This window comes from Aulonocara stuartgranti (genome assembly GCF_965226115.1).
Source record: "Aulonocara stuartgranti genome assembly, chromosome: 13".
NCBI lineage: Eukaryota > Metazoa > Chordata > Actinopteri > Cichliformes > Cichlidae > Aulonocara > Aulonocara stuartgranti.
Genome location: NC_138949.1, coordinates 24875474 through 24899524, shown reverse-complemented (window position 1 = coordinate 24899524; position 24051 = coordinate 24875474). Strand labels below are relative to the sequence as shown.

Here is a 24051-nt window from a genome sequence, read left to right as displayed (position 1 = left end):
TTAAATCCAAAGTAACTCTGATTAAAGTGCTGAAAGAGGCCAGCATGTAAAGCAGTGTCAACTTACGAATAACAAATTACACCGCCTCTCACTCCATCATATAAAGCATCAGAGAGGATGACTTGTGACATAAACCTTGAGTCGCACTCGCAGCATCGTGAGTACCCCTGTGGACCCATGCTGATGCAGTGCACGAATAGTCTAAAAATTCACCTTAAAATACACCTTTTAAAATAAAAGAGAAGAAAAGCTTCCAGCAGAATGGCCTTCAGCTGTCCAAAACACACTAAAAGCATGACACAGCTTGTCAAAATCTTCATTCACATGTGTGACCTTGGTTTGGTTTCAAGCACCAACAGAAAAATAAAGTATAGGGTTTTCAGAGGGTCTGGCAATTATAGCAACTACTGAGCTATTTTCAGATAAGAAGAGGACAGAATACTTTTAACCTGGAAGTTTCAACAGGATCCTGCTGGTGTGGTTCAGTCTTGGGAAGATAGGATTTGCACATAGAAAATGCTACATCATTTAATCCAGTCAGAAACTCTGAAAACTTGTTCACATTGGAGCCAATCAGTGAAATATTTCCAGCTTTAAATGAGTGCAAATGAAGGGAGTAGGATTATTCTTTTTTTTCTGTTTGCTGAATATGCAGATTCATTTAGGTTACTGAAAGTTTGCAGAGTGTGTGTTTGTTTGTGTGTCTGGTACCTGTTCTGAAGCTGCTGGATGGAGATAGTACGTAACGCTGAGCAGAGCGTTTTAGCAAGTTCACCGGGGCAGCTTAGGCTTTCATTCGGGACCTGTGTTTGTTTGAGAGCTGTCTTGATAGGGCTGCTTTGTGAGTGGGACATTGTGCCAAATAATGGAATCAGAAGGAAATGAAGTGTGTGGTGGGTTTGTTTACCTTACGTGCGTTTTTATTCATGACCTTTCTCTGCTCCGTTTCCTCGCCTGTCTGTCTTTCTCTTCAGCCATGGACTTTGTGAGCCAGGAGCGAGGAGAGATGACCATGCTCTATGACCTGTTCTTCGCATTCCTGCAGACAGGCCGCTACCGCGAGGCCCGGAAGATCATCGAGGTAACATTGTGTCTTTATTGGAAGGTTTTATTTGTTTTTGTTAGACTGCACTCTGCCCTCTGATCAGATCAGATCTCCAAAGAAAATTAGTTTCTTAGTCTTGGAGAATCTAGCTGATGAAAAATTGTTCTCCGGTGTGCATGGCCGTCATAAGCCGCACAGGACATGTAGGATGGAATTGCCAACCCTCTTTTTGTTATTGTAAATCATCTGACCTGAATATTCTATGAATATTTATATCTTTGTCATCTTAAGTCCTGCTTTAAAATCTGTGTAGATTAGTGCGAGAAAGAGAGAGGCAAAGCGGGCAGATAAGAAGCGATTTTCACATAAATGGAGAAGGGGTTGGGAATGGACAACAAAATAGAGAGATTGATGAGCAGATGAATAGAGGGATGAGCCTGACAACAGAGGAACAGAAACAAGGCCGATCAGAATGAGAACAAAACAGTGAAAAATATCTTAACTCCCTCGCCCTGACCTTGCTCTCTCTCGCATGTCCTGGCGTGCACTGAAATGGGGATTTGTCCCTCTTGAGGATTTTCAAACCCTCTTAAATATTATCAGCGTGTTATTGTGGCTCTCGCTAGATTGTATGACTGTTATCCTACTTATAATAGCGAGTCAGCTACGTGCTACATGTGTGAGATTGCTGATGCCTTGTAAATAGATGTACAGCTGACCTCGTCATGGAAAAAATAGCTCAGATTTGAATCCCACTGAAATGTTGTAGCACAGTACATACAAAAATCCCCAGACTGCAACTGAAAAAAAATGCAGGAATATTGATTTAAAAGTCCAGCAAGCCTATTTACATGCCTACTGAAAATTAAAGCATACAAGATGTTAGTGGACAATGGCTGCTTTTTAACCATAGTGTGTATTTACTACTTCACACAAAGTATCACATCTACTGGCATTTTTATTAAATAAATAATTGTAATCTTTCCTTATCTGCTTTTCTGGACAAAGTTATCACTTTTCTTCAGATGTAGAATTTTTCTCTCATTACTATAGTCGCTGTTGATTACACTGAAACTCCCTGGACTCCTCCATTTATTTCGGGAATTATTGCCATGACAGGACTCGACGTCCCTGGCCTCAGGAAGCTATTGATTAGTTCTCTCAGAGGTGGGAATTGAAGATCCACAGAACAGGGCCTCTGCCAGACACTTCCATTGCACCCTTTCTGTATGTTTGGGCACGCCAGGCCTATCCGGCCACCCGATCTACTGCACCACCAGGTGGTGACCAGTTCACAGCTCAGCTTCTCTCTTCATCCCATTATCTAACATATGCCTCCATAGATCTGATAATACAATTACAAAAATCAACCTGCAGCCTAGAGTGTGCTGGTAGATATGTATCTGTGAACGCCTTAAAGCAGGGATTATACTTTTCACGAGTCTGTCAGAGTTTGCTCGGGTCCCAGTAATGTAAATTCCATTGCCAGATGGTTAGCGTGAGGGTCTATGGTGGACTTAAAAGAATATGTCAGGAATGACTGCTCGGCAACTGGGTCTCCAGTTCCCCAGTTTTACAGTTAACGGCTTTTCTTTGCTGTCTTTCAGAGTCTAATCAGGAGAAAACAAAAAAAGGCAGTTGATATATTTCAAAAGCCAGGATTCACTTAACCTTCACAGACTTTTAGAACAGTCTAAACACAAAGTTCACTTTTGAACTCCCCCGTATTATACTTGGATGGCGATAGAGCCACCGCTGAGGTGATAAACTACAATTGAATTATATCTTTGACTCAAATATGCATACGCACACTCAGATGCACAAATACTTTTTCCCCTGTGAGAGCGTCAAGTGGCAGTCCAGAGTGGTGTCTCTCTTTAGGCTGTGTTTGGTATAATTGGCAGCTGATTAATCACAGCTAATTAAATGTAATGATAGAGAAAGGTGGCCAATTTTGTGCTAAATGGTCATGGTTAGATAGGGGATTGTCAGGTGGCCAGGCCTATTATTGTGTGTGTTATGGTCAAGGTTAGGTAGTATTGCTAAAGAGTGGTAAGCCATTATGTGTTTTTGTGTTAGGGAGAGGGGTTTGCCTCTGCATGTGTGTATTTGTGTGTGTGGGGGGCTAAGTGGCCAGGTGATTAGTGGAATTAGGACATTAGGAATTGAGATGGAGAGGGTTTGTTAAGTGGAGGTGAGGAAAGGTCGACTCCAGCACTTTCTTTTTGTCTATGCACGTAAGTAGGTGGGAGAAACCTGTGAAGATGCTTTGGCAACTAAAGGCTACGCAAGACACTGAGCAAGGTGTCAACAGGGACTCCAGTATAGTTTTATTTGAGCTGTTTGACATGTTTCCTTGATCTCTGAGCGACCTTTTGTTTTTTGGGGGCGTGGGGGTTGTTTCGAACTTGAATTCTTTTCATGTAACCATGCGTGTGTGTAAACTATGTGCCTTCTTATTTCTGAGGATTTTGTTTTTGGCCCAGATTAGGGAGATTTGTCCTGATGGATTCAAAATCCCAAACATATTCGTGTGTGTGTGTGTGTGTGTGTGTGTGTGTGTGTGTGTGTGTGTGTGTGTGTGTGTGAGTGAGTGAGAGAGTGAGCAGTTGTGGTGCTTTGAGCCCTCAAGACTTTACCAAGTAAAAGGAATCAGAGGCAAAGAGATGGAGCACTTGCACCAGGCCTTAGTCTCTAAGAAGATTAGACAGACTGAGAGAGAGTGAGTGCAACACATTTTAATTTGTCCCTTTGGCTGGTTGGGTAAGAACATAATGCCTTTGCCTGGGACAGCTAGAGGGATGGAGAGGAGGAGCAGGAGAGATTTGGAGGAAGAGGGAGGGATTGAGAGAAGTGGGGATTGAAAGAGGAAAGCATGGCAGTCAGGGGAAGGGATGAAGCTGGTCTTTCCTTTTACTCTCCCCTCTCTCACAGTATGATGGGCTCCCATCAAAGAGGCCAGCAGGGATTGAGCGCTGTTGATCCTCATTCAGATTAACTTCCTGCCAGATCGGTCTGTTCTTTTTTTTTTTTTTTTTCTTTCTTTTTTTCCTTAGCCAGATTACCAGGAAGACAGGCAGAGTGAGGTTTCTCAATCCTAGTCTTATTCAGATTGTATCAAAGCCCCCAGGAGACAGATGAAATCCTGATCACTGTTATTCCATGATAATCATCTAGTCACTCCTCATATCAGACTAAATCATAGCTACATGAGCCTGCAGATCAATCTATGTCAGCCTTTATTGACAGCCCACACACTCTGTCTGTCTGCATCTCACTGGTGTCCTAAAAATCTGAGCAAATCTCCTGGCTGTAACTGCCGGGGCGGCAGATTCTCTGCATTTGAAATCATAATTTTATTGTTGAAGTTCCTTTTTTAAACGCCATTTTCAAGAGTGTAGTGGGAGGTCTTTCTGTAGTATTTCCACAGTTCATATAGGACAGTTCCAGTGTTGCATTGTGGAGTCCTAGATAATGGTCTCTACTACAAGGTAGAGTGTACTGGAAGTGGCTTCACTGGGTTTTTAAACTTATTCGTGGCAAACATTTGCTATTCCTGCTCCCCACGATATACATTAGCTATGAGAGTTTTTTGTATCAATATTGCTCTAAAATGCACTCAACAATCCTCTTTGTTTGGGTTGCCTCTGAGTTTTCTGCCTTCATTTATTCCCAGACTGTTATTCTGAAATACAGTAGCATATTTTGTATGACTTCCTCTTCTTTGTGGAGCAGAATATATGTTTCTTATGAATCTGGCTGTATGTTTGGAGTGTAGAAGAAATTTCAGATCAGTTAGATGCTTCTATGTTGTTACTGGATTAAAAACAAAAATCTGAAATCCGTAAATCTTTGCACAGCACTGAAAATTTGTCAAATCTGAGTTTTGGATAACTGATTATTGAAAAAGTAATTTAAAGCGAAAAAGTACTTTGCGAACTTCTAATGGACATATTCACTACACTGTGAAACTCAATGATTTCCTCAGATGTAGCTTTGCTAAATGCATGTGTCCGACTCCTGAACACATATTATATATCAGCTCTGTTTTCTTTGTATCAGTAAATTGCCCTTTAGCTTTTATGTATTGATAATCTGCCAAACTAATTATCAAACACATTATCTTTAGAAATAGAGTGACTGAAGATACATCATTGATGATCTTGTAAAACCACTGCACTTTCACAAAGCCTCCTGCCAGCAGACACATTTAATTTTTAAAATCTGTTGTATATCAGCTCGTTATTAGTCTACACCAATAGATGCTAATATTTAAGGACTCTTTATACTGGGGTACGGGTGGATCAGTGTTATGTTAAGGATAATGCTTTAATGGTTTTGTATTATATTGATTTCCACCCTATGTTGTGCACAGTGAAGTAATGTTTTTTTTTATTTGTCCTTTAGTTTCGAGAGATAAAAATTCCTTTAAGGGAGACCTAGTCAAGGGCAGCAGAAATTGCAGCAAATATAAATAGAAGTAAAGAAACAAACACAATTGGCATGAAGTACAGACATTGTAGTAATAATAATAGTGACACTGATAAAATATAAGCCTGGTGTTGGAAGATGTTATTAACCGGGATCAAGTAAAAAAAAAAGAATTTAAAAAAAAATTGAAGTATATCTTGTTGCTATGCAGCATCTGACCAGTTATTTGACATCTGAGACTTGTGAGGAACAATTTACTGAAGCTGCTATTTATCAATTAATCAACTGATTTCTTTTGTCTGTTTTCTTTTATCTAGACCCCTGGGCTGAGGGCAAAGCCTGGACGCGTGCAGTGGTATGCAGAGAAATGCATTTTAAATAACCAGGTAGGTAACACAAACACACACACACAGGCCTAAAATTACCAAAGCCACACAAAGAAGAAGAAGGAAAGAATATAAAAGAAAAAAAACAAAAACAAAGTTAAAGTATATATTCTGTCTGTGTGTACAGCTAGAGGCCTTGGAGCAGATGGTGGACATGACAGCCAAGCTGTTTGAGTGCGACAGAGATGAGATGTACAATTATCTCCTCCGACTCTGCAGTAAGTCTTTTCCTTTCATTTGTCTGTGTGCTCTTTTATTTGGTTTCTCTGTTTGTGGGTTTGACCTACAAACTGCCCCCCCCCCCCCCCCCCCCCCCCCCCGGACCTCATCTTCAGTTGCGACTTTTCACCTCTGGGTGTGCCTCCTGAGCTCATTCCCAGACCTTGAGTGTGCAGCAGAATGGGATCAGTCAGAAGTCAGCAGAAGACATGGTGTGATTGCTACACTGGAGAGCAGAACAGATAACGCTTGTGATTGGAGTGTTAAAGCTGATTGTCGACCCATTACCCTTCCCTACACACACACACACACACACACACACACACACACACACACACACACACACACACACACACACACACACACGCACACACCACTAGCTGGTGTGTTTGATAAATTACAGCATAGTTGAGGGTCAGTCTGTTGATCAGATTAGTGCTTTGATTGCCTTCTCTCAGCATGGAGCGCTTTGTCAGAAATTGCTCTCTTGAGCATGCTGGGTAGTGAGCTGACTATACAGGCTCACAGGTCTGTGTGTCATGGCTTCCAATAACAAATCATAAACATTTTCTCATTCTCACTGCTTTGATTCTGGTTGCTTTCAGAGGAGACCAACAATTGGCAGAAGGCAGAAGCCATGTGGACGAAGATGCAGGAGGAGAACGTCATTCCCAGGGAGAGGACTCTGCGTTTACTGGCAGACATCCTGAAGAGTAATGGCCAAGAGGTCCCTTTCGAGGTACCTGAGGTAAGGTCCCTTGCAATAAAATGATAATCCCAATAATGCTCAGTTGGCAGGTCTGTTATTAGAAAGATGATTGCCATGAGCAGGGAAGGCAAACCTAAAAGCAAAGGCAAGAAGAAAGAGCTGTGAAGGTGCCTGATATTAAATATGACATACAGCCCTGTAGCACCAATGGTAAGACTCAACATAGTGGGCCTGTTCATAGTTTGTGTCCTTAAGTCTTTAATCACAGCAGTCAATTTGATCAGTTGAAGTAATTACCTGTCAGGTAATATTTCCCTTTTTTTGAATTTTTATTGTCTAAAAAGCTATTTTTTATGATGTGAGATTGTTGCTATTTTGAGATATTATATTAAGTCATTGTTTAATCAATAATTAACAAATCATTGAGGCGTTCCCCAAGGCTTTGTCCCAGGACCACTTATGGTTTGAATATAATGCTTCCTCTCAGCCAGATCATTCATAGCCTTAATATTGCCCATTCAGTTTTGCTCATAACACAGTATTAAATCTCTCTCTGCTGTGCAACACCAGTAGCCTTGACAGTCTATTGACCTTTCTAAATGGCATCAAATCCTGGCTATCTCAGAACCTTCCAAAGTTCATTTGATAATAACTTTTATATATTACCTATTGGTCAGAAAGAATTCCACTTCTCTAGCCTACACTAAGTGTAGCTCACCTAAAATGTCAAGCATTGAGCTCATAGCCTAACAGGGACTTTTGGATACTGAGCTCTGTTTTGATGTTCAAACAGGAGGAACAGTCTGATGATTGAGATCAGAATGACAATTTCATTTATTCTTATAATTCTCTCTTTAAAATATTTTTTAATTCTAACACTTTTGTGACTGTTTAACAGGCGGTGCTGTTGATTTTATTTTTCCTGTATTTCTTATTTTGTGCCTTGTTAGTGTTTTGTTTGTTTTATAGTAATCAATACTAAGGCTTGCTCAGCCCTCTTTGATGGTTTATACCTAAAATTGCATGGTAATAACACAATAATTACATTTAATATTCGGTACATTACTGGTCCTGTACTGATGTGGCAAAGTGCTTTAAAAGTTGCACTCCCTCATTCAAATCACAATGGTCTAATTACTGCTTTTTTTAAAATTTAGATGACACTACATGTTTATTTTTTTTGTCTGAATAAAACTGTTGCTGACTGAATCGATTAACCAAAGAGCAGGTTGACCTCAGACTCTGATTGTAGGAGCAACCCCCCCACGCCCCCCAAACAACCTCTGAAAACTCTTATCAGCCGCTCTCCATGCAGCCCCCCTACTCTGCTCCACTTTAAGCCCCTGTTCATTACATGCAGAGGAAACAGGATTGAAGCTCTGATCTGAAGTGTAGTCAATCAGACCGGTTGGCTGGTGAAAGGAATTACAGCTCGATCTGTCTCTAAATCTGTAATGCCAGACTAATTTAGCCAGACACTAAATGCTACCATATGGTTGTCGCTTGATGCTTGGCTCGATATGAGTGTTCAGCTGTAACGAAATTAAATGGAGAGAATTAAATTTTATTTCTTTACTAATTAAATACAATAATTAGTAAAGAGATGAAGTCTTAAAGCCTTAAATTCCTCTTGTTTGCTTCATTCCTTCACTATGCATTTTTCCTGAGCTTGGTGTGCGCGCCTGAAGCAGCCTGAAGCATGATGAGACAGAAAGTGATTGCCGTTGCCTGAAGCGATGAACTTCGTGACCCCAGGGGCTCTTGAGTTGACACCACCCGCTCCAGCACACACATTCTCTAGCACGCACACTTTTCCTTTGCCCCTGGGGTGCCAAACCTAATTTGCCCCCAGCCGATACAGCTTAACCCCCTTCCCTTGCTGCTACATGGGTGATCGAGCATTATGGGACCTTGCCCTGCCTGTCAGGCATTATTGCACTGTCATATATGCACATAAACACACCAGCTCTTTCCCAGGACACAGCTGAACATGTTTCAGACCTTAATACTTGGTGTAGCTGCATTTTGTGGGCATCAGACTGAGTTTAAGCATTGTTTTACACGTGTGTTTGTGTGTTGTTTTTCTAGACCTGGTACCAGCAAGCTGCCACCACACAGCAGGTCAAGTTCGCAACAACCCCCACTGCAACTGAAAGTGTTAGTGATTACCAGGTCCGTCTGTTGGCCCTCTGTAAGAAGGGCAAGGCCAAAGGTAAGCAGCAGGAGGTCCTGCTATTGTTCTCCTGTAAGACTTAGAGGGGAGACATACTACATTTGCCATACTTAAAACATCAGAGGTGTATAAAATGACCAATTCCAGTCTCTTAAAACTAGAATTTGAGAATATAAGAGAATAGAAATTGTTTATCAGGCAATTTCTGTTTTATATTCAAAGAGTTGTGCAATATTTCTGCAAAACCATGTGAAAGACTCATTGCCAGTTATTGCAAACGCTGGATTGCAGTTGTTTCTGCCATAGTTAGCAGAACCAGTTATTAGGTTAATGGGTGATTGGTTTTTCTCAAAGGGCTAGGTAGGCTTGGATACCTTTTTTCCCTCTTAATAAATGAAATCATCATTTAAAAACTACAGTTTGTATTTGCTCTGGTTATTTTTGACTGATCTTCGATTAAGAAATCTGCAAAAAAATCAGAAATCGGGAAGGGGTAAGTATTTTTTCATGGCACTGTATGTATTGCACCTGCAAAACAAATTATCTCCAAAAGCATCGAAATGTTTTTCTTTGCTCAACCCCAGTTAGCATCTTGATAAATTACAGTCTGCTACACTCTTACGTGGGATTCTCTTTCCTAAGAAAGTTTTTTCTCCCCAAAATTGAGCATCTAACTTTCTGACATGTGGGGTTTTTACCTGCCCACCTCTTCATTTTGCTTTCTGCTGATTCATGCTGTGTAGGCATGGCATTTTCCTCTTGACCCAGCATTTTTTTTAATTGTACTATTGGTGAAATCTACTGAGTGCCAAGCCTGCTGATTCATTGAGGGGGGGAAAAGAATAAATGTCAAATTATACTTGAAATGAAGTAGTTCATATAGCAGTCTTGGGTGAATACTGTTCAAAACAGATGCTGTTAAAGGCGCAATAAAGTGCCTGCTGTCAGAGGAATGGGTCAGGTTTAATTACTGTTCAAGTTTTAAGGCGGTCACAGACACTTTTGGACAAGTTCAAGGTATCCAAACATCACACACCTGGCCAGGTGGTTGATTTTTGAAAGATACATGTCAGAATTTGTCATACTGCCTTCACCACAGTTGAAGAACATCACCTTAAATTATTATTACCTTTTAAACAATGTTTGTATGTAATTACAAATATATAATTTTTCCAACTACTTTAGATACTGCAAATACATGTTTTCCTATAAATATTGAGGAGAAATGGTAACATCATGTTTTACTATTGTGTGTTCAGATTAGGCTGTTCCAATCCATCAATACAAGGATAATCTTAAATTCTATTTTTCAGTTATCTCAGCCAATCTTATCACTCACTTTTCCCCTCTCCCTTTTTTCTTGCTTTCTTCCTGCAGAAGCATTCGGGATGCTAAAGGCAGCTGACAAAAAAGGTGTGGCACTAGGCCCCTCCCCCTACGACCACCTGATTCGTGCTCTGTTGGCTGAGGGATCTATGGATGAAGCCATGGCAGTCAAGGACATGTAGGTGCATTAATATCTTGATTTGTGCCAAAATCATCTGGAAAAAAGCATTAAAATATTACTGCTTATAGTCTCAGTTTATTGTCTTGTACGTATCCCTGGTTGCTAAAAAGACTTCAGGTTGTGCAGAAGTCTATGCGGACTTGTAAATGCTGCTGTGTTTAGGGGCTTAATGTCTAGTATGAAAATCATACAGTCTTGCACACAATGCAAAAAAACCCTTTTCATTTGTAGGTGTAATGCAAGTGTTGGTAATCTCACACAATGCCTGGATTGCAGATTTTAAATTCGCATCTGGAGGAATGTCACTGGTGAATTCATCTCCATCCAGCTCACAGTCAGCTTTGAAGTGAATTTGTATGATGGATTGTCAGTTTTATAATGGATCACACCCTAAAACATGCAGTAGGAGGGTTTTCCAATGCTGTCAGGTTTAGCAGTTTGGCGTGACATAATGCAGTTCTCTCCATACATCTGCTTTGATTTACAAGGAGTGGGTTTTAGCTTTTGTTTTAGAAGGGCAATCAGATTTTTTTCCCGATATCTAAGTATGATAACCAACTAATTGTGTTTAGTTTTTCCTTGAAAATCAACAGTAGCAAAACAAAAGGGATCCCTTTCCATAGTTGTTCATATTTTAGAAGAGGTAACATAAGTGAAATATCCAGCCCCTAAAGCAGACAGAAAGCATAGCAGTTTGTATTAAACTTACAATTCAACATGTAGTTTAATGCTCTGCTACTTTTCCGGTCACTCCTCAGCTGGTGGTAGCAGGTCGCCTCAGGCTAAATCTGCAGCTCCTCAGTAGACATGAGGATTACAAACTGATTGTGTGCTAACACATTCAGTTCTGCTGGATATGGACAATGGTTCTTACTAAGCCCTGAGAGACACACACACGCTTGGATATATAGATTAATTTTGGTTCTCTGGAAAGCGGGTGACTTTGTGCAGGGACATCGGTCTTCTTCCAATTAGTAATGTATCATGTGTTGTTGTTTCGTTCGTGGGCCATATCAGGGCTTAGGCCTGGAGACGAATGGATGGACAGACAGAGGTATTAAAGATGCGAGCTTAGCACAGGGCTGATCTTCTTCTCTGTTTTGTCTTTTATAGGTAATCTCCAACTTTCCCTTTTTTCTGTCTCCTTTTGTCCCTTTCTTTATATCACTTTCTTTCTGCAGAGGAGAAACACAGAAGCAAAGAGTTACGATAATAACATAATGACACACACTGACTGAAGAGCTGCAGTTACTAATTTGTGCTGAAAGAAAAAACATGTAAAAACATCTATTACACTATCAGTCTCTTCCCTGTTTCCAGCTCCCTACATGGTTCACTCTCTTATATTATGAGAAATAATCATATCAATTTTAGAGCCGTGTTTCAACAAGCACAAGGCAATACAAGCGATAACCCATCTCCAGTCTCTGTTTGAATTGGTTTATGGCATCCCTGCCTGGATAAAAGCTTAGTTTATCTGCGCTCTTAATGAGAAGTGAAATGAGCTGAGAGGAAAGTCGGGGAGAAATGGAAATGGAAAGGAAAGGATGGAGATAAAAGGGGCTAAATGGGAAAAGAGGAGTGAACAAGGGGAGGAGGGCTAGATTTAATCACGTACGGGGATAATGAAGACACTATAGGCATTAATTCTCAGTGTGTGTGGGTGTGTTTGTTTTTGGGTAATCTGTACAGAATTGAGCAGCGGGGTACTTATGGTGAGATTAAGGGATTGGGAGAGAGTGATGATGAGAGAGAAGAAGAAGTGGGTGACGCACAATATCCCTAGAAGGAGAAGGTGAGAGTGTGTGTTGGGAGACAGCTTCTGGAGATTTTCTTCCACCTGATAAGAATAATTCTGACCCGCTGCTCAGTCTCCGCAGCAATCTGTCGCCGACCCTGTTACTCCTCCAATCTCCGGCGTGACCCTGTCACAGCGGCCGCCGGATGCTGCCCGGCCTGGTGTCGCCACAGTGATAAGGATTGCCAGCCTGATGCTCAATTGAGCGGGCAGATTAATCTGGTTGCAGGGGTATAATAATAAAAAGGGGGGGGGAAAGGCAGGAGGCAAGCTTGATTGAGGTTTTAGTGGCAAAGAAATGAAAAAGAGGAGGGCTGGAGAGGACAGCAAGTTAGATGGACATGCGGAGTGAAAGGAGGAGGATTTGATGAGAGGGAGCAGCTCCCAGAGGAAGGAACATCACGTATATGACAACATCAATCAACCGCTTGATGTCTGCATTATTTTCAGGTCACAGAGAAGCTCAGACTTGTTTTCAATCAGATTTGTTCCTATTGTCTTGTCTGTCATATATCTTTCAGCTCATGCGTTTATCCCCTCTCTCTCTATGGAGTCTAACGCTTTTCAAAATGCGATGCCTGATAATGGCGGGGACGACACCGTCGCACGGCTATCGCAGATTATAAAGATGTGTTTTTAGAGATACAGTATCGGCTTTAAAGTTGGAAATAATGGACTTGCCCATAGCATCGTTCAGATATGGAACAAATCTGTCATGTATATTATGTATTTCTGATATCAAGAAATGGAAATATTAATAGAGGCATTATGAGAGTCAAATATCTTTAAAAATAAACCCAAACAGAAACACTGTGGCGATGATTTGCACATTTATCTTATTTTTACATAATTTACTCAACTACATATGTGACAAATTGAATTTTGTTTAGCAAAAAAGGTATAAATAAAATGTTAGTAGAACATTTTTCTTACAATGGGCAAAACAATATTTGTAAATTGCCAAAATCTCAGAGGCAGCTTTGTCTGAAATGGATAGCTTTGTCTGTTTTTGTTTATTACTTTCCAACTTTGTGCAAGAACATGAAATCTTAATTCTCTTCTTCATTGTCGTCTTCTTTTAGCGGCTCCCTTTAAGCGTAACCACAGCGGATAACCTGCCTGCTGCCAAGCATCCCCTTCTGTCAAACCAACCCCTCTGCATCTCCTCCTTCACTACATCCATGAATCTTCTCTGTGGTCCTCTTCTTTTCCTCCCATCTCAGTCTTGTTTCTCAAACTTTGTCTCCAAACTGCTCAACCTGAGCTGTCCCTCTGATATACTAATTTCTAATCCCATCCTTTCTGGTCACTCGCATTGAAAATACGAGCATCTTCAACCCTGCCACTTTCAGCTTGGCCTCACCAAGCCATACATAACAGCAGGTCGCTCTATCATCTGTAAACTCTTCCTTTCACTCTCCAAAACTCTCGTATTTATCCATCTTGTGTAACTAATATAAAATTGGAAATTATTTTAACATTTAGTAGCTCACAATTGATGTGAGACAAACAAACATCATCAATCCCTTTGGCTGATGTATTGGTACACTCCTAGCGTATTCTCTAGTTTGTCTTTTTCTTGTGTATTACTGTAGTAGACCACAGATAACCAAGGAATTATTTGTCTCCCCTAGTGCTGAAACTCGGGTGCCAGGTTTCAAGCTGACTGATATTGCCAGCAGTTTACTCATCATCACACAAAGCAAGAAAGGCCAGGTCAAAGGTAAGAAATGGACATGCATGCTTAACACAAACATACACATTGTTTTTTGTACACACAGTCACTTGTTGCACTCCTCCACAGAGGCTCTTGAGAGACTGAAGTCTATGCTTCAGTTGGACCATGTGCCCTCGCATCTTGCCATCACCAGGCTGGTTCAGGCTCTGGGTAGTCACGGCAACGTGGAGGGGATCCAGGATGTGGAATCACTAATAAAGAGCCTTGGTACAAGCCCCAACTTGTCCAGCATGGTGTTTGTCAACAACACTGCCCTGGCACACATCAAAAAGTAAGTTTATATGTGGAGATTTGTCAGTGGACCTGTTAGGTTCACAGCATGTACAGCTTTTCAGACATTCCCCAATATCTGTTCATCCATCACCACCAACGTGTAGTGAAATGTTTGGACATTTAGCAGGAAAAAGATGACTGAAGATAGGTTGCATGAGCAAAATGTTTCAACGCAGTCGAGTGAGTCTTTTATGCCATTTCGTAAGCACTGTTGGATATAAACAGTTTAATGCACTACCCCACAGGAGAGTGTGGCAAGATCCAGGCTGACACACTGTTAAAGTAAAAGCTTACAGGGCTGCCAGGGCGTTAAGTACAACTGGGAAACACGGGCATAATAGGATTATTCATGGGTTCCTTTTAATGTCATGAAAAGAGCCGTCCTCCGTTCCTCCTTTGTCTCTTCTCAAACTGCAGAGCAAAATAATAAAATGCATTGTGCATCAAAGTTTCATTGTGCCACTTGTGCATTAGAGCCGTGCGCCAGCTCGAACAGAGGCATCCCCGCGCCATCTCAGAGGGACAGCGAGAAGTGAAGAACAGCAAGGCGGTCTCACGCCTGATTGGCCATCGTAGCGCGGATCTGTCAGCTTGAACTCTGACCTCTGGGAGCTGCGCTCTGAGCCTCCCTGACACATGCTTCCCCTTTGTATCTGAGTCAAGCTGACTGGTTAAGAGCAGCGGCGGAAAAGCAAGCGGTCCCGGAAAGCGGGGCACCACATTTAGAGGGGCCCTTTGCTGAATTATTCAGACGGTCCCAGTCGCAACAATCAGCGTAGATATGTTCCCCCACCTCCAGACACTCACACTTTTTTATATATATATATATATATATATATATACACACACACACACACACACCCTGGAAGTTAAATATTCATCACGACTGGTGACGGCAGGGGGTGAGCAGGGAGCATAAAGTGTTAGTAGTGTAGCTGGGTTGCCAGTTTGAGTTGTTTTAGGTTTGTAATGCTGTGGTATGCAGGCTTTGTGTGGTTGTGGCAACCTCAGCAGAAAAACATTTCACAGAATAGGCGGGAGAAAGAGTGTGCACTCAGAGGGAGGCTGTAAGGGACAAAAAGTGAAACTAATATAATTTTAATATTACATTTTAGATATATTTAAAGTCCAAAAATGGCATTTTGGAGTTTTTGTTTGTTTTGGTTTTGTTGTCGTTTTATCGGCCACTTTATCCCATTCTTGGTCTCTTTAAAAACAGCTGTATTGGAGGTTTATGCATGTTGCAGTTTACCCATAATAAGTTAGTGCGAATTCAGAATGAAACCTGATCTTTTTTGAGGACAAATCAGGTGTGGAGGTTTGGTGGTGGTTGGGTGTGTAACAAGTCCAACTTTTAAACAAGGAACCTGCTTTCTCTCTAATGAACTTGGACAACTTAAATCACATTGTGAGGTTTAAAGTGTTGCATTACTTTCGAGTTTTACGCGAATTTCCAACTCTATATTTTTAGTCTTAAGCTCATCACAATAATAAACCATATATCCGCTCTCACTGGCGACTTATAAATGGAAGACTAGAGCACTAACAAGCCTGAAAGTCCCACACCATTACACCACCAGCAGCAGCCTGAACTGCTGATACAAGGCAGGATGGATCAATCCTTTCCATGTTGTTTATGCCAAACTTTGAGTCCTGTCATCAACTTTTTGTTTTGTTTGTTTTTTAGTTTAGTTTTTTTTCCCAGTCTTCACGTTGTCCAGTTTCAATAAACCAGAATGAACTTAGCAGGTCATCTCATCCATGCCTATATGCCTTAATGCATTGTGTTAATGCCATGCCATAGGACGATTACATATTAGCATTAATGAACGTTTAGAAAGATATACCTTATAAAATGGCAGGTGTGTGAATATAACAGAAAATTTGTATCTGTCTCCCTCTGCAGTGATGATGTGTCGTCTGCAGTAGAGTTGCTGGAGGGAATCTACACCAGTCCAGACAGCACAAACCCCAGCATGTCCTTCGTCTTTAGAAAGGTTCTGGAAGCTGGGAATGACCATGCCATGGACAAGTGTAAGACATAAGCAGAAATATAAGGCCACAATCAAAGTAACTGATTTAAACTGAGTGTTGCTCAATAATCCTTTACCAACACAACATGTCGTTCTGTAGTGAGCGCTATGGCCGAGCGGCTAGCCAACCACTTTGCCTGCTACAGACCAGCTTCAGACCTCTTCCTCCAGCTGCTGGATATGGACAAAGTGGAGGACGCCAAATTCATGCTGGCTGTAAGTGTGTGTGTGTGTGTGTTAGCTCATAGGCTAAAAGCCAAGACATTTTGGTTTGAAGTGTCAGAAGTATACTTTTAGCCAAGTGTTGTCCAAAGGTATGTTAGATTTGGATTATTTATCTCCTCTGGCTTGGTTGTAGCCTTCTGTGGCTGAGATGAGCTAGAATACTCATAATTAATATTAGAGGGAAATTAGCTACCTTTCATACATCGATACATTACTTTTCTCACGTTACTTCAAAAAAATGTGCAAAAATAGAAATGAAAGAATCTGCTGTGAAAATGAAAACTTAACTATTTCGTATGGCCAAGTTAAGGTACCATTTAAGCCCTGCTGAGTTTTGTTTATTCAGCTTGGAATTGGAGCAAAATGCACATACTAAGTGATGTTCTTCATTTTTTTTTTTTTTTTTTTTTTTTTTTGTGACCACTTTGGATAAATTTTAAATCATATGGGGTGTTTCTGTCCCAGTGAGCGCTTCTCCATTTGACTGCTCTGTGCTTTTACATTTTAAATTATGATATCAAAGTAATTAAAATCTGCCAAAAGAGGGGAGAAAATATCAACAAGGGACCTTGTAGTGAATTTAGTCCATCACAACTCCCAGTTGCTTTCATCCAGTTGTCAGACCCCAGTGTTGTTGGAGAGGTTCTCCTGCCACATTCGTTCACTTATTTATCCAACCTTGCGTTGATGTCAGGAAAAGCTTGCCCGCTTTCCACCACTGAGTCTTGTGGTCTGAAATTTGCCTCCTACTCTTTCACTTATTCAACAGTTCGTATATTACAGCTCAATGACTTTGCATTGAGCCTGGGGATATAAATATGTAGCAGCTAGATGGGTGAGAGACAGGAGATGGATGGAGAGCATGGTGCAAAATAAGAGAGACAGAAATGAAGAATCGAAGGCCTGCAATGTACAAAATAATTGTTTGCCCAAGTTCAGTGCATCTCTTGGGACAATAATGGTCCCTTATTCGCAATTGGACACCACACCAGGTAGCTCTGCATGGAAGGACCTGGGAGGCTGTGTCTCCTCCTTGGTTTGATCCAGGGATCTTGCAAATCCTTAAAAAAAAACTAAATTAAAAAACAAACAAACTGTAGCATTAACACAAAATTTAATCAATGGGACACTGGTTTCACCTTTACACTGCTTCCCTGTTAAGTAAAACATCAAATCAAGAGACAAATAAAGTCTAAAATAGGCCTTCTCTGAAACATTTTGTCTGCACAGCAGCATAAGTTGCTCCCAAATGTTATCACTAGTCTGTGCACACTGATGAATCCCCACACAAATGCAGATGACTCAAATCACCTTTATCTATATAGCGCCTTTAAAAACAACAGGATTTGACCCAAAGTGCTTTTCAGCTCTGGCAGATGGATTAACAATGCAAGTATACAAAAATACACAGAACAGGGATCACAGGTTAAAAACAAGTCTAATACAAACCCAGAAAACACGATAAACACATGTATATGCTAAGAAATGGATCAGTAAAAGGAGAAATTTGTAAACAAACAAACAATATTAAAGACAAACACATAAAGTCAATTGGAAAAACTAATAAAGTTTAAATCGCATAAATGGCACAGGATGGCTTAAAAAATAGCGATAGAACGATAACGATATGTATCGCGATATAACTTTTACTCGATAGAGAAATTAAGCTATCGCGATAGACCTCGCCGCTCTTGTCCTCAAAAAAAAAAAAAAAAAAAAAAAGGTCAGCCAATCCAAATTAAGTAGCGCAGAGCCGAACCAATCACAGCTGCAGCGTCACGTTGCGTGACTTGTTACGTACAGCACAAGTGCCAAGCCGCACGTGTGTTTGTTTGGGAAGCAGCCAGCGAGTAATGGAGGAAATGAGTGTGCCGACTAGAAAAATCAACCGAGCGTGACCGAAGAGAAAACAGATGATGGTTCCAACGCCGGAGAGATTGTCGAACGGAAGAGCCATAGAAGTTCCGTAGTGTGAAGGTATTTCGGCTATTTCAAGTCTGACAAAAAACAGAGTAGCGTGCACTGTAAATTGTGCCGAAAGCAAGTCTGGAAATACAATAAACTGGTGCATGCGTCACACTGTGCGCCACGTTATTGTTTCGGTGAAATGAATTTCTACAATACTGTTACTGTTAATTCTACTCTCTGCAGTGTTTAAATGCTTACATATACACACAGTTACTGTCCCTCCACACTTACGACTCGGTTCTGCTTCTATGCTAGGGGTGGGTTTTTATAATCGATTCATCGATTAAAATCGATTCTGGCTTGGATAACGTAAAATCGATTCATTAAAATCCTGAATCGATTTTTTAATATAAATTTATTTTGTCCGAAATGCCAGAATCTCTGGTGACATCTCACAAAATTTCAAGAACCACCAAACAGTAAATGAGAGCAGGTACAGGGATTCTTCACATAGACTTAAACACACAGCGCGACCCGCGGATCAGAATCAGTTAGATGTCGCCTTTCTCACAGTCGGGGCTGAAAGCCGACAGCTCGCTGATCCGGGTCCGCGCTTTGTGTTCACGCCCTTTATGCGCTGATTCTAAAGCTGTTAGTTTGATCTCTCTCCAAACAATATTGACCGAACCAGCAGCTAAAGAAGATCCAAACGCTTCACATAAACATCGTCATGAATTCACTCTTTTACTATGGCGTTATTTTTGTGCCACTATTCTGAGCGCACGTAAAAAAGGTTTGCAGGTGCAAGTGTTGCATTTTGAGGAGAAATTTATTTTGAGCGAAGAAAAGCTGAATTTGAGTGAACAAAATTCATTGCTGCATGCAAAAAATGTATATTCGTGTTTGCTATTATCCATATACACACGCACAATAGCAGCCCCTCTCGCTCAGTTTTTGTATTTGCGCTCGCAATGTGTCGCTCACGCTCTCAACATTTCTGCCCGTGCACGCTCAACTCTTTCTGTACACCGTTATATTTGTGCCACAAAACCAGCCAATCACAGACTTGGATGCAAAAAAATCTGATTGGCTGTTTTTGTCTCCAATCAGCTCGAAAGGACGAAATGCAATATCCCAGAATCCATTTCGTCCAAAGCTCAAACGAGGCAGTGGCGGAGGAACACAGAGTGGCGGAGTTTGAAATATTACTCTTTCTGGGACACAAAATAAACTTTTAAGATATTTTCATGTTAGAATGTAGCTGTGTGAACTTCAAATATCTGCTCGATTTATCAAGACATCACATATTTGCATAAGTGCTCCAACGTTTTCGGAGATGCCTGTTACCCACCAGCTGACCGGGTGGGAACTCCGGTTAAACATATTATATAAGGCTGAACTGACAAAAAAATCACCGACTACACCACCAGGTATTATTGGAAAAACCATAAAGCCTTTGAACGAAAACAAACGCTGTTGTGACAGTGATGTACACTGTTTTGTTGGTATATATGTATGATTTGTATCACCTTCATGTTTCCAGCTTTACAGCTGTGGCTCCAGCAAACATCAGCTGATACTAGAAATTAATTTTAAATAAATTCTAACAACAGCTGATCAATTTTGAACTTGCTGCTGTTGTTGTTTAGCGCAACATCCGCTGGTTTCCTGTTTCTGGCGCAAAGTGGGAGATAAACAAACAAGAGAGACGATCAGCTGATCATTGATCAGTTTCATGATTGAAGTAGCAACAGGAGAGGGAGGGAGAATGAGGAGAGAAGAGGCAGCTAAGACACAGAATAACTCCAGCTTTGTGTCTTTTTTATTCTCGCTGAAGTCTTTTCCCCTCAATACGGATGTATTGTAATTGGTCCAGCCCAGAGTTGATTATTACCAGTTGGCTAATCCACCACCTTTCATTGTTTATACCATTACAAAAACAAACAAACTAACATAAAAATGAAAAATCACCATTGGCCCACCGGGCAAATGCCGGGTAAATGCCCAATGGCCAGTCCAGGTATTCGGTCAGCTGGTGGGTAACAGGCATCTCCAAAAACGTTAGAGCACTTATGCAAATATGTGATGTCTTGATAAATCGAGCAGATATTAGAAGTTTACACAGCACCATTCTCGCATGAAAATATCTTAAAAGTTTATTTTGTGACCCACAAAGAGTAATATTTCAAACTCCGCCACTCTGTGTTCCTCCGCCACTGCCTCGTTTGAGTTTTGGACGAAATGGATTCTGGGATATTGCATTTCGTCATTTCGAGCTGGTTGGAGACGAAAACAGCCAATCAGATTTTTTTTGCATCCAAGTCTGTGATTGGCTGGTTTTGTGGCACAAATATAACGGTGTACAGAACGAGTTGAGCGCGCACGGGCTGAAATGTTGAGAGCGCGAGCGACACATTGCGAGCGAGCGCAAGTGCAAAAACTGAGCGAGAGGGGCTGCTATTGTGCGTGTGTATATGGATAATAGCAAACACGGATATACATTTTTTGCATGCAGCAATGAATTTTGTTCACTCAAATTCAGCTTTTCTTCGCTCAAAATAAATTTCTCCTCAAAATGCAACACTTGCACCTGCAAATTTTTTTTACGTGCGCTCAGAATAGTGGCACAAAAATAACGCCATATTTTACTGTTTTGCTTCCATTGCGATGCGCAGCTCTCTCTCTCTCCCTCCTCCCCCCCCCCCCACCCTCTCTCTCTCGAACAGTTTCGCTTTCTTCATTATTCGCTTGCTTGTTACGCACAAGTCTACCGCTGTTTACAGGCTGTCGGCCGCTGTTTTTTTCCCTTTTACATTCTTCCGAAAAGAAAACCTCATTTCTGCTGTTCAATACTGAACAAATTTAAACTTTTTAATATTATTCAAAATGCAAAATGCTTAGCCGTGTGTCTAATAAAACCGCTGTAACGTCAGAGGTAATGTTCATTAATTAATGGTTTTCTTTCGTTTTTGATGTACTGCAGAATATTTTTATAAAATCCCAGGCCAGGAAAATCACCTACATGTTTTTCTGTGTTTTATCTTCAGCTACTTTGACACAAAGGCCTCTGCTGTGATGCTCACAGCTTGGATAAAGTCTTGCGAGTGTCAGCTTCCTTTTTATAGATACAAAAATATGTAAATGTACTGATCTGAATTATACTTCTGACTGTCAAAATTTCCCAAATTTAAATCGAATCGAATCGAATTAAATCGAATCGTGGATCGAATCGATTTGGGACCTTGTGAATCGGAATTGAATCGATTCTAGAAATCAGTGACGATACCCAGCCCTATTCTATGCCCCAGCTTTGTTTACTTTTTCCCACCGAGGCTTCTAGACTTCTGATTGGCCAACATTTAGGCACGGTTAGGAATCTAGCGCCACCTGCTGCTTTGGCATGTTCATAGCAGCGTTTTCCTTCATTTCTGCCTTTATGTGTGGACGGGATTATTTTTTAAAACGAAAACGGAAAATCTCCGTTTTCAAAAATACCCGTGTACGTGTGGACGTAGCCTCAGTCTCTGACTGGAAGCGCTAATTCGTCATTCGGCTTTTGTCAGACTAAAGTAACTGTTAAAACTGTTTGAAAAGCTAAGCTATACAACAAGGAGAGATTGAGAATTTCCTTTTAGTTCTCAGTTTATTTGATATTGACAAAAGTTAGTCAGTTTTGTCTGTTCTTCTGTAAAACAAACTAAGATTTATTTTTAGAATTAATATTTTGTTTCTAAGTGGAATTGACAATTTAGTCTGTTTCGTTTGTCCTATTTTGAAACTTAAATGCTTTAGCGGCTGCCTTTTGTGTAGTTTGCAATATTTGCCTTTATTTATCTGAAAAAGTCTCATGTTCCTTAAGTACATCTACCCTGTTGAACTTATTATGGGAAATAAATATTTAAATAAAAACAAGCTGCTGATTATTTCACATTTTACTTGTGAGCAACGGCACATTTAAATCTTACAAATATAGTTATTTGGCTTATATCGTGATAGATATCGTTATCGCCTGAAATGAAAAAAACATATCGTGATATGAAAAAATCTCATATCGCCCAGCTCTATGTTGCAGTGGACCTGACGATAATAGGGGGGGAATCTCAGAAAATAGGTTGGATAAGACGCTATTGCAGAGCCTTAGAAAGTAATCTCACCTTTAATTTTTGAAGTAAGAGTCAGGCACTAAGGGGAACGGGGTTAGGAAAAATATCAAAGTACCATCAAAATGATCCTCATTTGTACCCCCTGAATAAAACGATTAAACATCAGCTTCACTTTAACCATCCAGAAGAATTAAAAGATGCATCAGAGCTGCAAGGCGCTTACTAGGGTGGATCAAATTTTCCACATATTTAAACTTCAAGCAAATTTTAAGACTGAAAACTGCAATTTTAAAGTCACTTTAAACTTTAAAGTCAACACTGATAATGATAGTGTCCCTTTTTGAAGTCTGGTGGGGGTGAATGATTGCTTGTATAGCTTATTTGATCTCAAGATTATAGTTTTGCTGTAAACTCCGGAAAACGTAACATTACAAGACTGTCTCATGGTAACATGTGCCGTCCTGTTGTTAAAGTTTGAGTTTGGTCTCACATGTGACCGAGGTTGAGCTACATGCTGTGGTTTGTCCCTCTCGTTTTCCTGACTCTCCCTTCCAAGCTGCTCTTCCAGGGTCACTGCAGGGTAGCTTCCCAACTCCTCCATCCCATAAGTGAAGCAGGACCACAACTCTGAAAAGCTTTTATGCAGGCAAGCACACTATAATGATGACAAGTATATCAGGAGAGATGGAGGTGAGGTCGATGGGGAGCGAGAGGGATGAAGTCATTAAGGAGCGAGAAAGAAGCTGTGAGGTGTGTGCGTTACAGTCTCGTCTATAACTGCGCTGGGAGAGGTCACTGAGGAAAAAGGGGAAGAATTCCCCAGGTATCCAGAGCTTTTAGGCAGTGTGTGTGAGCAGCAAAGGAGAAGGTAGGTCTGTTCAGCTGCGGCTTTACCACCGGGACTGTTTGGAGTAGCAAGGGAGGGCAAAAAATACAGGAGAGCGAATGAGAGCATGGAGCAAAGTTGCTTCAAAAAGTGAAGTAGCATAGTGGTAGTCTAATTGCCTGATTGTACTAAAGCTATTCTGCACTTAGTGACTCCAGAAGAAGGCAGGCTGCTCCGTGTCTGTGTGTGAAGCTGCGTGTTAATAGCCTTGCAGGCCATCTGCTTTTAATTCTGCGCGGAGCAGAGGAGGGAAACGTGTCAGTTTACGACTGGCTAGTAATCGGACCTCAACGCAGCTCAGCCAAGAGACTCACTCAGTCACAGAAAGGCAATCTCCTTCACAAACCCACAGAGTATATCATATGTATGTTTGCGTGTTTTCACAATAAGCAGTCGTTAACTGGCCAGTGACAGAAACATATCAGTTACTGGGGGGGGGGATGCTGTTTTTCAGTGTAATAGGAACTCAAAATCTGACACCCAGTTTACCAATTTCTCTGACAGTTCTTTAAAAAGAGCAACTTTAAGTGTGTCCCTCATAAAGGTGACCTCCCTGTACCATTAATGACGAGTTTTAACACGCTATAGATAAATAAAGATGCGATTTGACAAACATT

The 24051-nt window shown here is 40.9% G+C and overlaps 1 protein-coding gene across 1 annotated transcript in view; it reads left to right on the top strand.

Annotated features, from left to right (window-relative positions):
- Positions 1 to 24051, top strand: part of lrpprc (leucine-rich pentatricopeptide repeat containing) — a 63392-nt gene that overhangs the window by 33443 nt on the left and 5898 nt on the right. Inside the window, exons 25-34 of the mRNA XM_082557908.1 lie at positions 975 to 1081; positions 5794 to 5862; positions 5990 to 6080; positions 6687 to 6829; positions 8879 to 9002; positions 10341 to 10467; positions 13903 to 13991; positions 14073 to 14277; positions 16186 to 16313; positions 16413 to 16528. Coding sequence (XP_082414034.1) covers positions 975 to 1081; positions 5794 to 5862; positions 5990 to 6080; positions 6687 to 6829; positions 8879 to 9002; positions 10341 to 10467; positions 13903 to 13991; positions 14073 to 14277; positions 16186 to 16313; positions 16413 to 16528 — 1199 coding nt within the window. The remainder of the gene's footprint in view (positions 1 to 974; positions 1082 to 5793; positions 5863 to 5989; positions 6081 to 6686; positions 6830 to 8878; positions 9003 to 10340; positions 10468 to 13902; positions 13992 to 14072; positions 14278 to 16185; positions 16314 to 16412; positions 16529 to 24051) is intronic.